At 47.0% G+C, this 18,469-nt stretch overlaps 1 protein-coding gene across 1 annotated transcript in view; it reads right to left on the minus strand.

Annotated features, from left to right (window-relative positions):
• Positions 1-16,272, minus strand: part of AK5 (adenylate kinase 5) — a 187,650-nt gene extending 171,378 nt beyond the window's left edge. Inside the window, exon 1 of the mRNA XM_075320281.1 lies at positions 15,705-16,272. Coding sequence (XP_075176396.1) covers positions 15,705-15,764 — 60 coding nt within the window. The 5' untranslated portion in view covers positions 15,765-16,272. The remainder of the gene's footprint in view (positions 1-15,704) is intronic.
• Between the last annotated feature and the right edge of the window lie 2,197 nt (positions 16,273-18,469).

Here is an 18,469-nt window from a genome sequence, read left to right on the forward strand (position 1 = left end):
CTACTTGGATATATTGCATTTATTTATTTTTATTCAGTATAGATTAATTCCACAGCGCTTTACAGACGTGATTACCACTGGGGCTCACAATCTTTTCTATATCTATGTCTTTTGTGTGTGAAAGGTAACTAGAGAACCCAGAGGAAACCCACACAAACACGGGGAGAACATACAAACTCCTGGCAGATATTGTCCTTAGTGATAGTTGGCAGTTACACTACAAGGAGAAGTTCCAGCACACGTGGAAGGTATAACCTTATATCATTAATGTTTCAGCCTATCTCCAGTTTTCCACTGCTGTGCCAAGCTCAGGATGGACTGAAATGTTCATTTGTATGAGTGTAAAGTAATAAAGATATAAGCTTATATCTTTCATGAGTACCGGGATTTGTCTGATTTTTCACCCTTTACCTTCCTTGAGCACCACACCAACAGATGAATGCAGATCGCTTTGTAATTCCATACTATAAGGAGACACTGTGCTTGGCGGTTACTTTACTAGGAGACACTAAGCTTGGCGAATATTCTACCAGCAGGCACTGAGTTTGGCAGATACACTGCTAGGAAACACGTAGCTTGATGGCTATGCTATTAGGAGGCACTGGGCTTGGCAGTTATTCTTCTGGGAGGCACTGAGCTTGATGGTTATACTACAAGGAATCACTGAATTTGGCGGTTATACTACTAGGAGGCGTTGAGCTTGATGGCTATGCTATTAGACGGCACTGAGCTTGGCAGTTATACTGCTAGTAGTCACTGACCTCGATGCTTATACTACTAGGAATAACCAAGCTTGGCGGTTATACTACTATGAGGCATTGAGCTTGATGGCTATGCTATTAGAAGGCACGGAGTTTGACAGTTGTTCTTCTAAAAGGCACTGAGCTTGGCATTTATACTACTAGGAGGCACTGAGCTTGTTGGCTATGCTATTAGGAGGCACTGAGATTGGCAGTTGTTCTTCTAGGAAGCACTGAGCTTGGCGTTTATACTACTAAGAGGCACTGAGCTTGATGGCTATGCTATTAGAAGGCAGTTAGCTTGGTGGTTATACTATTAGGAGGCCCTGAGCTTTGCAGTTATTCTTTTAGAAGGTAGTGTGCTTGGCAGTTACACTACTAGGAGACACTGAGCTTGGTGGTTACACTACTAGGAGACACTGAGCTTGGTGGTTATACTACTAGGAGACACTGAGCTTAGTGGTTATACTAATAGGAGGCACTGCGCTTGGTGGTTACACTACTAGGAGACACTGCGCTTGGTGGTTACACTACTTGGAGACACTGAGCTTAGTGGTTATACTACTAGCAGGCACTGCGCTTGATGGTTACACTACTAGGAGACACTGCGCTTGGTGGTTACACTACTTGGAGACACTGAGCTTAGTGGTTATACTACTAGGAGGCACTGTGCTTGATGGTTACACTACTAGGAGACACTGAGCTTGGAGGTTATACTACGAGGAGGCACTGTGCTTGGTGGTTACACCACTAAGAAACACTGAGCTTGATGGCTATACTGTTAGAAGGCACTGCTGTCTCAGGTCACATTCTCTCACCACAGGCAGTCTTAGTACAAGCAAGCTGGAACAATCAAATGCTTCAGGAGTCACTTCGGGCTCTCTCTACATGCCGAGCATCTATAACTTAGTTCACGGTATTCTGCCATGTTGGTTAAGTCACCAAGAAGGAAGCGGCACATAACTAGTCCCCATTTTCAGTGACAGATCACCCTCTCCAGCCTCTCTTGGCAGGTTTAATTTGACGGCCGTTTTCAGCATTTCTCTTGGCCTCTCGTTGAGCTATCACCATCTTGGATGACTGCTCCCAGTCTAACACTTAAATTAACTATCCATCTCTAGGCCTGATCATTAGGTGCCAATGTCTCCTAGTTTTTCGTTTTCTCCTCCAGGCCCACCTAGATGAGCATCTAGCTGATGTGACCTCGATGATCCTGGGCACAGTAGAGCTCATTGCCGACATCAATCATGTTTATATCCATTTCCCTCTAATAAATGTATGCACACACAATCCATACGGGGTGGACTGCACAGCTCATTATTAATATACAGAAGGAACAACAAGCCACCTTGTGCATTGTAATGAGTGAACCAGCACAGCAAACAAGACAACGCGCTTCGGTCAACAATACAGCTCCGAGCCATGTCTTCACTGTGGAGAGGATTCTCCGTCCAGCCCCCATACAAGTGTGTGGATTTCAATCAGAAAATCAAAAAGCTTTTACTAAAAGCCAATTTTCTGCAGAGGAACGCCGGGCGAAAAGCTGAGGATTAACGCTGGAGATAACCATTAATAATTAAAATAAACATAATCTCCTTCCAAACATGAACCCTGCACTATTCTGCCATCTTATTAGGTTTCTCGACTTCATTCCTCCTAATTAGCAGTTTCCTCGGTGTTTACAGTGTGAGTGCACATGATGCGTCCTCACCGCCTCTTCCCCTGATCATTAGCGAGTTCCCTTCTGGGCAGTCATTACAAGTGTGGATCCTCCGGTATTATCCGTATCGCCCCGGTCTGGGTCCTGTTGGTAACCAAATCATTGCCCGTCTTTTGTTCTCGTCTACACAATGTTGCTGGATCAATAATGTAACCAACCAAAACATAAGCAAATGGGCAGGAAAGCCTCATCCGCACCTGGAAACAATGTGCACCAAAGACTGATGAAGCTCAAGTTAAGGCCTGGAATAATGGTGTAAATGGTCAAAGTCATTTCATTTCATCAAAGTTGGCCTAAATCAGTAGTAAAAGTGAATGTAAGAAACTTTGTAATATGTTTTATTAGGCAAATCTGCCTCTTTCTCCACTTATGAGCCACTTCTCCATCCTACTGAGTTTGACAATCAATCTGAAACACTGGAGAAAACAAGACAGACGCTATGCAGAGTGGAGTGAGGACAAGCGAGGAGCACTCAGTACAGCGCGAGACCTGACAGAAACAAGCAAATGGTGCTGCAGCTTCTAGCAAATGTATTTAACTCCAGTGCTGGATTCACGGCTGCACTGCTCAGTATATATATTTGTATTATACCATTTTGATTCACTGAGGCCGATTTCCTGCAGAATCCATGAGTATAGAAGTTGCCTTGAATGTCAGATTAGGCTATATTCACATTTCCGTTTTTTGGCATCAGTCACTTGCGTTGCTTGACGCTTGTGACTGATGTGTTGTACAACGGGTGACAAGAAATGGAATTGTCATGAGAAAGCGGATTTTATTGGTGAAATGATTTCAGAATAAAAACGAGAGAGAACGATCAGCTGATGGCTCACAGAAGCCAGCCGCCGGGAGATCAGCTGATCGCTCACAGAAGCCGGCCGCCGGGAGATCAGCTAATCGCTCTCAAAAGCCGGCCGCCAGAAGATCAGCTGACCGCTCTCAAAAGCCGGCTACCGGGAGATCAGCTGATCGCTCACAGAAGCCGGCCGCCAGAAGATCAGCTGACCGCTCTCAAAAGCCGGCCACCGGGAGATCAGCTGATCGCTCACAGAAGCCGGATGCCAGGAGATCAGCTAATCGCTCTCAAGAGCCGGCTGCCAGGAGATCAGCTGATCGCTCTCAAAAGCTGGCCGACGGGAGATCAGCTGATCGCTCTCAAAAGCCGGCCGCCGGGAGATCAGCTGATCGCACAGAAGCCAGCCGCCGGGAGATCAGCTGATCGCTCACAGAAGCCGGACGCCAGGAGATCAGCTAATCGCTCTCAAAAGCCGGCTGCCAGGAGATCAGCTGATCGCTCTCAAAAGCTGGCCGACGGGAGATCAGCTGATCGCTCTCAAAAGCCGGCCGCCGGGAGATCAGCTGATCATTCACAGAAACCGGCCGCCGGGTGATCAGGTGATCGCTCACAAAAGCCGGCCGCCGGGAGATCAGCTGATCGCACAGAAGCCAGCCGCCGGGAGATCAGCTGATCGCTGACAGAAGCCGGCCGCCGGGAGATCAGCTGATCGTTCGGCCGCCGAGAAAGAGAGAGATTGATTTGAATGATTAAACACAAGATCTGATCATGCGCAGTGAAAACAAAATGATTCCGCTGCTCAAAAAACGTTACATGCTGCGTTCCTGCCACCCGACGGTCAGTTGTTCCACGACCGATCAGTCGAGTGGCGGATGCAACGCAAAGGCATCAGTCGCAATCCGCCGCTCATACAAGTCTATGGGAAACAACGGAATCCGCTAAACGGATTGCGTTGTTTATCAGAGCGACGGATTGTGACTGATCCTAAACAACGGAAATGTGAACATAGCCTCACTGTGATAATCTACTTGAGACACTTTGCTTTCATGAGGATTGTCACATGGAGTTTTGCACGAACTTCCCCGACTGTCATGGCGGCATCAGACACTGTTCACACTGCAGATTCTGACACTCCGACCCGATGGTTTCTCTGATCAATACAGGCTGACTCTAGTTTCGACCTGCTGTGTGCTCGGTCATAGTCAGGCTCGCAAGAGTTAACCTCTTCTAGCCTGCTTGTTAGACTGGAGTCACACTTGCAAGCGACTCATGCGAGTCTCGCATCACATCAGCCGGCATGGCCGCACGCTCTTCTGCATGTATTTCTATGCAGCTGAGATGCTCCTGTCTGGAGAGTGACAGGCCGTGCAGGGTGATGCGGTGCGAGTCACTCACAAGTGTAACTCCGGCCATAGGCTCCTTTGATCACGTTAGGAAGCCAATCATAGTTGCTCCTCTCATATTTAAGCTGGATGAAATCTTCTACCTATGCGAGCCTTATATTACACTGTGTTAGTCTGTGTATTTTGGTGTGCCAGACTGTGTTGCTTTTTGCTTGGAGTGGTTGTCGTTACCCATCGTCTTGTTGTTTCCTCACTGCACGTTTTCTTCTATATCTTTTATTGTCTTGTACCTCTGTAAGTGCATGCTGTGTCTGCCTATTTTTGTGGGTTTAATCTCACTTCTGTCCCAGTCACCCCTAGGTGAGGGGTATCAGATTAGGGCTGCTCAGGAACAGGGCCAGGAAGGAGACTCAGACATCTCCACCTTTAGGGGTATTCCTGAGATTAGGGGTAGCATAGGGCCCCCTAGCTAGAAGGTCAGCTTAGGACCCCTAGTTTCCTACTATCCCCATAGTAATCGTGCCAACAATCTGGCAATTTACAGACACACCATAAAGCGGCACACAGATACTTACCGCTCCATAGGGACCTTGTCTATTGTCGTACTGACATGCTCAGTTTTCTATCTTTTCAGTAATGGTAATTTCACATTGTAGACATGCACTGATTATCTGATCCATTTTCTTGTATTTGCAATTTCTACTCCACGCTGCCTTTTCCGTAGTAACAGCTGAGTGACCTTGGATACTTGATTCTGCTCGTCTTTGTCTTGGTTGTCGATGTGCGGATGTGGCACAGCGTCGTGGAGAAGGTATTTCATTGTAGCTCAGACTGAAGAGCACATATCAGAGTTGACATTTCTGGGTTAGCGGTGATTGTGAGGCGTAAAAAGTCCAGAAAAACAAGCCTTAGGCGTGACCCAATTACTAGGTATACATATATACAGGGTCAATACAGAGATCTACCTAATGATCAGGATCGGAAACGTGACGAAGGGTCGTGCACCATATTAAGAGGGGCGATGTATGGCCACTATAGAATGGGACTCTTCATTGGTTGATCTGGGTGACTACAGAAATTCTTGCCAATGGCAGCGGTGGTCATCAATGTGACTAGTCGTATCTGAAGCGACATATAATGGAAGTAGGCGCCTGTTCACATCTCTACATCTGACATCTTTGCAAACTCATGAATGACACCATGCTGGTGGATTAGCCACTCCAGTGCTACCTCTCCAGTGTTACCAATCCCGGGCTACCTCTCCAGTGTTACCACTCCCGGGCTACCACATCCGGGCTACCACTCCCGTGCTACCACTCCAGAGCTACCACTCCAGAGCTACCACTCCAGAGCTACCTCTCCAGGGCTACCTCTCCAGAGCTACCTCTCCAGAGCTACCTCTCCAGAGCTACCACTCCAGAGCTACCTCTCCAGGGCTACCACTCCCGGGCTACCACTCCAGAGCTACCACTCCAGAGCTACCACTCCAGAGCTACCACTCCAGAGCTACCTCTCCAGGGCTACCTCTCCAGAGCTACCTCTCCAGAGCTACCTCTCCAGGGCTACCACTCCCGGGCTACCACTCCAGAGCTACCACTCCAGAGCTACCACTCCAGAGCTACCACTCCAGAGCTACCTCTCCAGGGCTACCACTCCCGGGCTACCACTCCAGAGCTACCTCTCCAGGGCTACCACTCCCGGGCTACCTCTCCAGTGTTACCACTCCCGGGCTACCTCTCCAGTGTTACCACTCCCAGGCTACCTCTCCCGGGCTACCTCTCCAGGGCTACCACTCCCGGGCTACCTCTACAGTGTTACCACTCCCGGGCTACCTCTCCAGTGTTACCACTCCCAGGCTACCTCTCCCGGGCTACCACTCCAGGGCTACCACTCCAGGGCTACCACTCCCGGGCTACCTCTCCAGTGTTACCACTTCCAGGCTACCTCTCCAGTGTTACCACTCCCGGGCTACCACTCCAGGGCTACCACTCCAGGGCTACCACCTACCACTCCCGGGCTACCACTCCCAGGCTACCACTCCCGGGCTCCTTGCCGATCCCGTGGTGATGACTTTACGTTTATCCTTCTACTAGGCAACTTTTTGAAATGGTCTTGCAGGAGTCTTAACACTGTGACACACAAAATTTTTGCCATGACCACAACCCCTTTTATGGGCTATTTTCCTGCCACAATCAATTTCCAACCCCCTGAATGTGCATGTGGAGCCTGATGATGCAGGGGCACTGCGCAGAGGGAGGGTCCAGTAGGCTTCTGCAGTGTCCCGGACATTGGTTTGTTCTTGTAGGAGGTTGCAACTTTTTCTTCACTAGACATTCCAGTAGGTTAGGCAATTATGTCATTGTTAGTTACCACTGCAACCAATCACTAGTTTTAGTGATTACTGTGACTACCGAGGCCAGCGATTGGTGGCAGAAGTCGGAAACAATAGGTGAGACATCATCATAGAAGGACAAGCTGCAACCATGAGTGAGAATTAATACTAACAAATTTCTTGGTGTTTAGTTTTTTTTTTTCAAAGCACATGTGTAATTTCAGGTGACTGTTCAGATTAAACAATCACGTGCCTGAACATTAATAACAGTATTGCCATTCTAATTTTCCTAAGTTTTAGTTGTCTCTGAGCTAGTGTATGGAGATGAGCTGCCATGATGTCTCCCATACACAGCACACACGGACATGAGGGATTCCTGCTCTCCTGTCTCTTTGGTGCACTTGTTCAGAAGCAGTAGCTACATGGAGGATATTATACATCAGCACTGAGCAGGGTAGCTGTGAATCCAGCTCCATAGTGGGACAACATACTAGAAGGCTGCAACAGCAGGGACATAGTGAGCAGTGCTGCTGTGAATCCAGCACTGGGATGAGATACAACACTTTCTAGCAGCAGTACTGATCTATGTGTGTGACTCTTCACCTGTTATGGGTGTGTCACAGGTGACACAGTCATGTGGTTTCTGGACAGAGAAGGTCACAGTGTCTGGCTCTACAGAATGCTTGCTGACTTTCCATTATTCCTGCTGTCAGTATTTATTGCTGGATTAATCTCTCTCCCCTTTGGACCCAGCAGGAGGTCGCCTTCCACCCAGTTGCTGATCATCAGCATTATCTTGGTGCTTAAAATACCCCTTCCTTCCTTCCTTGGACTGGTGCTGGTGATATTCTTCAGTTTATTCAAGCTCTGGTTGCAAGCAGGTGGCTTGTACTCCTCTGTGGTATCTTTGCTGAAAACTCTGTTGAACCTCTACCTGAGTATTCTTTAGGTACTGTAAGTAGTTCATGCTTTTACCCTGTTTGTCCTGTGTCTTCTATATTTGTTTAGTGGGGTTGACGAAGAGCTCATCATATCCGTTTCCTATTTAGGGCCCAGCACTAGGGATACCTATGGTCAGGTATCCGGCTCGGCGCATAGGTGCGTAACCTATCTAGGGTGGTGAGGAACCGCAGGGACCAGTAGTAGGTTTGGTCAGGGGGTCATCATCTTCCCTTTCCCTAGACACAGGGTTTCCATTCCCTTCCCTTTCGCTGTGCTCTTAGTACTTCCCCGTACCTAGCGTGACATCACCTCTCTAAATCTTTCTATGCAAAATAGTTTGTAAAATACTAATCAGAATAGATTACTGGAACTTATAAGAAGATGGTGGTAAAAGTTGGCCGTTCACTTCAGCTTCGGGAAACTCTTGGAAAGTTTACACAATATCAGGCTTGAAGGGACTGACAGCATGGTCAGATAGGTACCTGATTCACCTGACAGTAAATTTCTATTCTACAGCATGAGACCTATGATTAAATCCTGCATTACTCTGAGATGCCATCAGCCCCAGGCGCGGAGCTACACCAGCGCTGGATCCCTGCTGTCGGGGAAGATATGCCTACAGGGCCTTATTAGTAAGATCGCAGTATCGACAGTTATGAGAAAAAGACATACTGCGGAAGGCTCCTGAAATACCGGGCAAAAGCAACGGCGTGGATAATGTCATTATGGCAGGGATTGTTTCACATTCATTAAAAAGTAGATGAAAGCAGGACATGGGCAATTAGTAAAATTCCCTCCCCTCTTCAATCAGTGGTCCTCACTTGACTATGCCTACAGTCGCCACATAATTTACACGACCGCTGCAGCCAATCACTTGCCTCATTAGTGATACCTGCATATATAGCACATGACCAGCGAGGTCAGAGACTAGCTGCAGCGGTCATGTGATTGCTTACTTGCTGCAGTGATTATGTGCCGCACATCAACACTGGAGCAGCAGGGATGGAAGAGGGGAATATAGTGAAGCTTTATTATTTACTAGCCGTAGTACCCGGGCATTGCCCAGGATAGTAACTGTCTCTCTCCCAGTCTCTGTCTGTCTGTCTCTGTGTCTGTCTCTTTACCTGTCTGTCTCTGTGTGTCTGTCTCTTCCCCCATCTGTCTCACTCCCCGGTCTGTCTCGTTCCCCGTCTGCCTGTTTCTTTCCCTGTTTGTCTGTCTGCCTCTGTCTCTTTGACTGTCTGCCTCTTTCCCTGTCTCGCTCTCTTTCCCTGTCTGAGTCCGTCTGTCTCTCTCTCTGTCCCCCCACCAATATCTTATTACCTCACACATAAGCTTCTTATACTAACGATTTATTTTGTTCCTATAGCAACCACTCACAGTTGCTATTAATAACTTATAGCTCGCAGCTCCATTGACTTTAATGGAGGCAGGTTTTTTGGAGAGCAACTGTAAAGCGCGGGGTTAAATTTTCCCATCAAAACATAGTCTATGACGTTCCCTGAGTCACATGGGGTGTCTATGCAAAATTTCGTGATTGTAAATGCGACGGTCCGGATTCCTTTAGCGGACATACATATACACACACACACACACACAGCTTTATATATTACATTTTATGTAAAACCCCCTTAAAGTATGCAGATGTAATGGAAATGCTGGAAACATCTGCTCTGGATTACTGTATTGGCTGTGTAGATGGATTCATTAGAGTCTCATCCACAAGGTGCAGAATTATTAACAGCGACCTGCATCGCGGATTATCATAGTCACCACTTTGCGTTGGGAATTCGATCACCTCCGCAGACGCCATGTATTTACTGATATCCTTATCCACTCTTGGAGATCCTTCGGAGATGATTTACACACAGCGGATTTTCTGAGACTCTGCCTTTGGGATTTGCAATATGAGGCAGCGAGCGAAGTTTCGTCAATTTTTCATGCAGAACGTCTTGAATGCTAATTTTGATGTGGAAATGCTGCAGATTTTACCTCTGGTACCGGACTGAATCCTCGGTGCACTTGTTAGGCTGTTTGGTCTGTGTGCAGTCTGTGTTGTACAGACCTGACAGCGCACGGACCCAATGTCCCACTAGCTATAGGGAAGTATCAAGCGAGCAGCAAATGGGAAGGGGACCCCTGCGTCTAGGGAAGGGGGAGATTGTGACCCCTGACCAAACCTATCGCTGGTCCTTCACCACCCTAGATAGTTTCTGCACCTATGCGCTGAGCCGGACACCTGACCCTAGGTATTCCTAGTGCTGGACCCTGAATAGGGAACGGGTGGGATGAGCTTCTCATCAACCACACTAAACACTAAAGGAAGACACAAGGAGGATGAACTACTTATCTATAGAGGACTCAGACAGGAGTTTTGTAAAGCTTCAGCAACGATACTACAGATGAGAGCAAGCCACCTACTTGCATCCAGGGCTAGAACAAACTGAATAATATTACCAGTACCAGTTCAGGGGAGATGGGAGTATTTAAGCACCAAGAGAATACTGATGATCAGCAGATGGGTGGAAGACGAGCTTCTGCTGGGTCCAAAAGGGGGAGAAACATGTCCTAGTCTGGTACAATATCTAGACCAAACATTGCCAGTCAAGGGATGTGGTTCAGGAAAAAACGGGCAGCATGAATATCCAATTCTCACAGACCAGTTGCCAAGAGATGCTCAGGTATCTCTTGGGCTTCTTCCGGCTTTACGAACAAACCAAGCTCCCTACACGGATTCTACAAGACCCAAGACGTGATCTCGAGTCTGGTCGACGTTCTGTCTTGTAGAGTCACCTCTTCTACAATATTGACATTGATAAAATCAAAGTATGTAGCTTAAAATTTGCAATCACAAGGCAATCCACAATCATTACAAGACCGCTGAGCCCAGTGATTGTCTGCAGCGGTAACATACCGTAGCCGACTAAAACACAAGAGGTGTCAATGGAGAGGCCATGCAGGAATGGCAGGGGGTGAGCAATGAGACGCCCAACTAACGCCATTGTGGGGACTGATAGTGTTGCGGTCCTGGAGGATATTTTGGGCCCCTTGGGCTCCGGGTCTCCGATGCATCTGCACCCTCTGTAAGTACACCCCTCCCTGCACAGGTACATTGACCTCACTAAGCCATTGATCCAGTCTTAGAGCTTGCAATTAAGTAGAGAAATCTTGACTTTGCTCTTGTGTTCCTGACAGCGAGTGACGATAAGAGATGGAAAGCGAGGAAGAATTTATAAGTGCCGTGTCCCTGGTAAACCGTCTGACGGTGCGGCCAGTAACGGAAAACCGACAATGAGACCCCATTACTCTATTCATGGTGGAGAATGGGTGGACTATACGATACTAATGGCACAGAAAGGACTTAATGATATGGACGCATTATAACGCTATATTTAGAGGCTGCAGGGGCCGTACTGTACCATAGGACCGCCATAGTACGGGCTGTAGTGTGACATTATGGTATTACAGCACAGAATTATACTAATCCGCCGGGGGAGGCGAGACGGGAGCGGGATAAGTTATAATCGTACGCTGCTGTGTTATTGCGGAGGGTATAAGATGGGTTATAAAAGTGATATGAGACCAGGACCAATAACACAAAGCCATAAATTATAGCCCTATGGTGGTTATAGGAGTCACATAACCAGGGACATATATACGTCCCAGAGATGGAAGAAGGTATATACACGTCCCAGAGATGGAAGAATGTATATACACGTCCCAGAGATGGAAGAAGGTATATACACGTCCCAGAGATGGAAGAAGGTATATACACGTCCCAGAGATGGAAGAAGGTATATACACGTCCCAGAGATGGAAGAAGGTATATACACGTCCCAGAGATGGAAGAAGGTATATACACGTCCCAGAGATGGAAGAAGGTATATACACGTCCCAGAGATGGAAGAAGGTATATACACGTCCCAGAGATGGAGATGGAAGAAGGTATATACACGTCCCAGAGATGGAGATGGAAGAAGGTATATACACGTCCCAGAGATGGAAGAAGGTATATACACGTCCCAGAGATGGAGATGGAAGAAGGTATATACACGTCCCAGAGATGGAAGAAGGTACACACACGTCCCAGAGATGGAAGAAGGTATATACACGACCCAGAGATGGAAGAAGCTATATACAAGTCCCAGAGATGGAAGAAGGTATATACACGTCCCAGAGATGGAAGAAGGTATATACACGTCCCAGAGATGGAAGAAGGTATATACACGTCCCAGAGATGGAAGAAGGTATATACACGTCCCAGAGATGGAGATGGAAGAAGGTATATACACGTCCCAGAGATGGAAGAAGGTATATACACGTCCCAGAGATGGAAGAAGGTATATACACGTCCCAGAGATGGAAGAAGGTATATACACGTCCCAGAGATGGAAGAAGCTATATACACGTCCCAGAGATGGAAGAAGGTATATACACGTCCCAGAGATGGAAGAAGGTATATACACATCCCAGAGATGGAAGAAGGTATATACACGTCCCAGAGATGGAAGAAGGGATTTCCTTTGGAATTATACCCTCATGGTAAACAATATTCTTCTCCAGAAGCCACTGTAATCCGCTGGCCCATGGAGTGCCCACCAGTCCGGAAGCCGCGTGCCACTGTGCGGGTTCAGTGAACACAACACCTTACAGCACAGCAGTCGCCATCATCTCTGCCATTAAAGGGGTCTCCCCACCATAATCAAACAGGTTCTATAACTCCTACAGAAGTGAATTCACTCATCACGTGGCGGATAGTGACTGCCCGAGCAGACAGGTTGGCGGTTGGAGGGATCCCTGTCCTGGAGATCAGTTAAGGTCCCATATTCAGACTCACATACTTATGGCAGGTTCTCAAGTTAGTGACCCCAGAACTTATGTGAAACCATCTCTATCAGGAGCAGCGTCTCCACCAAAAAACAGAACGTTTCCCCTTCTGCCAGTATTAGTGCTTGTTCACAAAAACTGCTTTTGATGCGTTTTTCCCACTTGATTGTTTTTTAGGTTTTACAGTAGCAGCAGAATGAGTACGTTTCCATAATCCACTGACATAATGTGTTTCTGTTTTTACTTGTGATTATTTTCAGACACATCATGTTGATTCTTCCAGCATTTTACTGCAGTTTTTTTCCCCACCGAGATAAAGTAAATTAACACCAATTAGGACCTCATTTCTGCTGTGGTTTTCAAGCAGAAAAAAACCCCCCAAAACATAAAAAAGCTAAAAGATAAAAAGCGTTAAACATTCAGTTATTTATTATCAGTTCCTGGAAAGGCTGAGTGACAATGTTGTCATTAGAGCTCCAGCAAGAGTTGCCAGGAGTCTCACCATCCTGATTTTCATTGTTGCATAGTGATAGGTTTCTGTGCCTGGACCTTCACATTATTTCCCAGATTTTCTATTTATCAGGGGTTGTCTCACTGAAACAGGTCATACTTATCTCCAGAATGAGGGCCCTCCATTGAGACTGGTATCCCCGCTGCAGTGACAGGAGTGGTGCCTGTGCGGATCTCTATTCACGGCCATTGGAGTTCTGAATTCAACACAGCGTACACCTCCCTTGATATTTTGGGGAAAGTTCTGTTCCTATTGGTGTTGTACAGTGAAGTTGTTTTTTATTCTTAGTTTTTGAGTATCTACATGTTATGTAGACATAAGTGCATATAACCTGCAGCCTAACCCCATCATTCAGATGCTCCAGACTATGGGAAATATTCCTCCCAATTACTGGCCTGGGACATCCGGCACACTGGCACCTTCCGGATGTCCTGGCGCAGCTCTTGTTGTGGACATTGAGGATTAAATGCTCTGCACATAATAAACCACAATCACAGGGTTACACCATAGACAAACATGTCTTCTCCTAATGATTTTGGACTCCACCTGCGCAAAGACAACAAGGAAAAGGCTACTGCTCACACAGGTACCGGCAGAATGTGGTGGGCACGGTCGCCGGCTGCACAGTGTGGAGCAGATGTATATACTGTATACAATGGCAGCATCAGATGGCACTTCATGCTGCACTGGCACCGGCGCTGCGCACTGTGGCACAAGGATTACTCAGAGTCTCTGGGTATTAACTGCTGAACACTAAGCGGAAATCTACAGCAGCAGGAGATTTACTAGAAGGCGATAAAGCAACATTATAGCTATTTAACAGGAGTTTAGCTACATTGATTCTGTAAATGATACATTGTTACATAAGTACAATAATAGAGGAACTGTCATAGCAGAATATATAAGAAGCTGTGCTATCATAGCGGTATTACATAGGACGCTGCACTATTATAGCGGTTTAACATAGGAAACTGCACTATTATAGCGGTACTATATAGGAAGCTGCGCTATCATAGCGGTATTATATAGGAAGCGACACTGCTATTGCGGTATTATGTGGGAATCTGCACTATAATAGCGGTATTATATAGAAAGCTGCACTACCATAGTGGTATTATATAGGAAGCTACACTACTATAGCGGTATTATATGGGAAGCTACACTATCATCGCAGTATTATATATGAAGCTACACTATCATAGCGTTATAATATAGGAAGCTGCACTATCACAGTGGTATAATATAGGAAGCTGCACTATCATAGCAATATTATATAGGAAGCTACACTACTATTGTGGTATTATGTGGGAAGCTGCAATATAATAGCGATATAATATAGGAAGCTGCACTATCATAGCGGTATTATATAGGAAGCTGCACTAGAATAGCGATATAATATAAGACACTGCACTATCATAGCGGTATTATAAAGGAAGCTACACTACTATAGCGGTATTATATGGGAAGCTACACTATTATAGCAGTATTATATAGGAAGCTATACTATCATAGCGGTATTATATAGAATGCTGCACTATTATAGCGATGTCTTAAAGGAAGGTACACCATCAGTCGTATTATATAGGAAGCTGCACTGTCATACCGATATTATATAGCAAGCTACACTATGATAGCGGTATTATATAGAAAGTTGCACTATTATAGCAATATAATATAAGAAGCTGCACTACCATAGCACTTTATGTAGGAAGCTGCACTATTATAGCAGCATTATATAGGAAGCTGCACTATTATAGCAATATAATATAGGAAGCTGCACTATCATAGCGCTTTATGTAGGAAGCTGCACTATTATAGCAGCATTATATAGGAAGCTGCACTATTATAGCAATACAATATAGGAAGCTGCACTACCATAGCGCTTTATGTAGGAAGCTGCACTATTATAGCAGTATTATATAGGAAGCTGCACTATTATAGCAATGTTTTATACGAAGCTACAGCATCATAGTCGTATTATATAGCAAGCTACACTATGATGGCAGTATTATATAGGAAGCTGCACTATCATAGCGGTATTATATAGGAAGCCGCACTACCATAGCGATACTATATGGGAAGACTATACTGACATAGCGGTATATATAGGAAGCTACAGTATCATAGCGGTATTATATGGGAAGCTACACTATTATAGCAGTAGTATATAGGAAGCTATCATAGTGGTATTATATAGGAAGCTGCACTACTATAGTGGTAGTATATACGAAGCTGGGGTGGGCTACACTACACAGCAGTATAGGTAAGCTATATTGCATAGTGGTACTCAGTAGTGTATATTGGCACAGAAGTACCACACACAGTATAATGTAACACGGTGGCAGATACTGGCAATTATATAATACGCAGGATTGGGCATAAGACTTATTTAATGTGTAGAATACATTTTCCTGGGCACAATGTGGGTTTTTGATAGAAGTACATAACACAGTACCATGCTCCAGGGTGGGCAGGGGATGCTCTGTGCCTTACCTCGAAGAGCTGCGGGATCTCCCTCCTGGTCAGGTATTCCTTGGGGTCTGCGCTGTTCATGTTTGCAGACAGTGATGATGATGGTTCGTCCTCTACCGTCCCCACTGCAAGTCTTCAGCTCGCTGTCACTAGTGTCCAGGCATCAATGTCCACAAAGTCCCAGCACCGGCTCCAGAGATCAGTGTGTAGACATCTCCGCTGCCAGCCCTCGCCTGATCACAGTCCTCCCCTGATCACAGTCCTCGCAGTGTCAGCACCAGCCGAATGACTGCACACAGGGGCTGCCGCCTGCGCTGTCCTCATCCGCACACTGTGCTGCCTGCAATGGAAGCAGCAGAACAGCACAGATGGGGAGCAGCTGAATGACTGATGCACCCCAGACTCCAGGAGGCGCCAGGTCCCTGCCCTCTCCTTGTAAAGCTCCTCCAGGTTCATACACTCGCTTTTCAAGACGATTAGCAGCAGCCAGGAGCCGTCCTCCCACATGCCAAGCCCTATTTCACTAAGGACGGCTCCTGTGCATTGTGCTGCCCCTATCAGGGGTCACTGCTTTGCAATCTCTGAGCCTGGAAGAAGCGGTAACAGAAATGTCCCCTGCGCAGAAAGAAGCTGCGCAAATCCCGGCTATGGAGGAATTCCAATTAGGCTTTAGTTTTGGGACAATAACCCCTTCACGACCGGGTCATTGATTGTGTTTTAGTTTTTTTCTCTTCTTTCAAAAGCCATAACTTTTTTTATTCTTCCATCCACGTAGCCGTATGGGGGATTGTTTATTGGCGGGACCAGTCGTAATTCTGACTGGCGTCATTCACTATAACATATAATGTGTAGCAATGAGCGGGCACTACTATGCTCAATACTCGTAACTAGTGATGAGCAGGCACTACCATGCTCAATAGTCGTAACTAGTGATAAACAGACACTACCATGCTCAATACTCGTAACTAGTGATGAGCGGGCGCAACCATGCTCGGGTGCTCTGTACTCGTAACTAGTGATGAGCGGGCACTACCATGCTCGGGTGCTCTGTACTCGTAACTAGTGATGAGCGGGCACTACCATGCTCGGGTGCTCAGTACTCGTAACTAGTGATGAGCAGGCACTACCATGCTCGGGTGCTCTGTACTCGTAACTAGTGATGAGCGAGCACTACCATGCTCGGGTGCTCTGTACTCGTAACTAGTGATGAGCGAGCACTACCATGCTCGGGTGCTCAGTACTCGTAACTAGTGATGAGCGGGCACTACCATGCTCGGGTGCTCGGTACTCGTAACTAGTGATGAGCAGGCACTACCATGCTCGGGTGCTCAGTACTCGTAACTAGTGATGAGCGGGCACTACCATGCTCAGGTGTTCAGTACTGGTAACTAGTGATGAGCGAGCACTACCATGCTCGGGTGCTCAGTACTCGTAACTAGTGATGAGCGGGCACTACCATGCTCGGGTGCTCAGTACTCGTAACTAGTGATGAGCGAGCACTACCATGCTCGGGTGCTCAGTACTCGTAACTAGTGATGAGCGAGCACTACCATGCTCTGTACTTGTAACTAGTGATGAGTGGGCACTACCATGCTCGGGTGCTCAGTACTCGTAACTAGTGATGAGCGAGCACTACCATGCTCTGTACTTGTAACTAGTGATGAGTGGGCACTACCATGCTCGGGTGCTCAGAACTCGTAACTAGTGATGAGCGAGCACTACCATGCTCGGGTGCTCTGTACTCAGAACTAGTGATGAGCGGGCACTACCATGCTCGGGTGCTCAGTACTCGTAACTAGTGATGAGCGGGCACTACCATGCTCGGGTGCTCAGTACTCGTAACTAGTGATGAGCGAGCACTACCATGCTCGGTACTCGTAACTAGTGATGAGCGGGCACTACCATGCTCGGATGCTCAGTACTCGTAACTAGTGATGAGCGAGCACTATCACGCTCGGTACTCGTAACTAGTGATGAGCGGGCACAACAATGCTCGGGTGCTCAGTACTCGTAACTAGTGATGAGCGGGCACTATCATGCTCGGTACTCGTAACTAGTGGTGAGCAGGCACTACCATGCTCGGGTGCTCGGTACTCGTAACTAGTGATGAGCGAGCACTACCATGCTCTGTACTCGTAACTAGTGATGAGCGGGCACTACCATGCTCGGGTGCTCAGTACTCGTAACTAGTGATGAGCGGGCACTACCATGCTCGGTACTCGTAACTAGTGATGAGCGGGCACTACCATGCTCGGATGCTCAGTACTCGTAACCAGTGATGAGCGGTCACTATCACGCTCGGTACTCATAACTAGTGATGAGCGGGCACTACCATGCTCGGTACTCGTAACTAGTGATGAGTGGGCACTACCATGCTCGGATGCTCAGTACTCGTAACCAGTGATGAGCGGGCACTACCATGCTCTGTACTCGTAACCAGTGATGAGCGGGCACTATCACGCTCGGTACTCGTAACTAGTGATGAGCGAGCACTACCATGCTCTGTACTCGTAACTAGTGATGAGCGGGCACTACCATGCTCGGATGCTCAGTACTCGTAACCAGTGATGAGCGGGCACTATCACGCTCGGTACTCGTAACTAGTGATGAGCGAGCACTACCATGCTCTGTACTCGTAACTAGTGATGAGCGGGCACTACCATGCTCGGATGCTCAGTACTCGTAACCAGTGATGAGCGGGCACTATCACGCTCGGTACTCGTAACTAGTGATGAGCGGGCACAACAATGCTCGGGTGCTCAGTACTCGTAACTAGTGATGAGCGG

This window comes from Anomaloglossus baeobatrachus, chromosome 8 (genome assembly GCF_048569485.1).
Source record: "Anomaloglossus baeobatrachus isolate aAnoBae1 chromosome 8, aAnoBae1.hap1, whole genome shotgun sequence".
In the NCBI taxonomy this organism is placed as follows: domain Eukaryota; kingdom Metazoa; phylum Chordata; class Amphibia; order Anura; family Aromobatidae; genus Anomaloglossus; species Anomaloglossus baeobatrachus.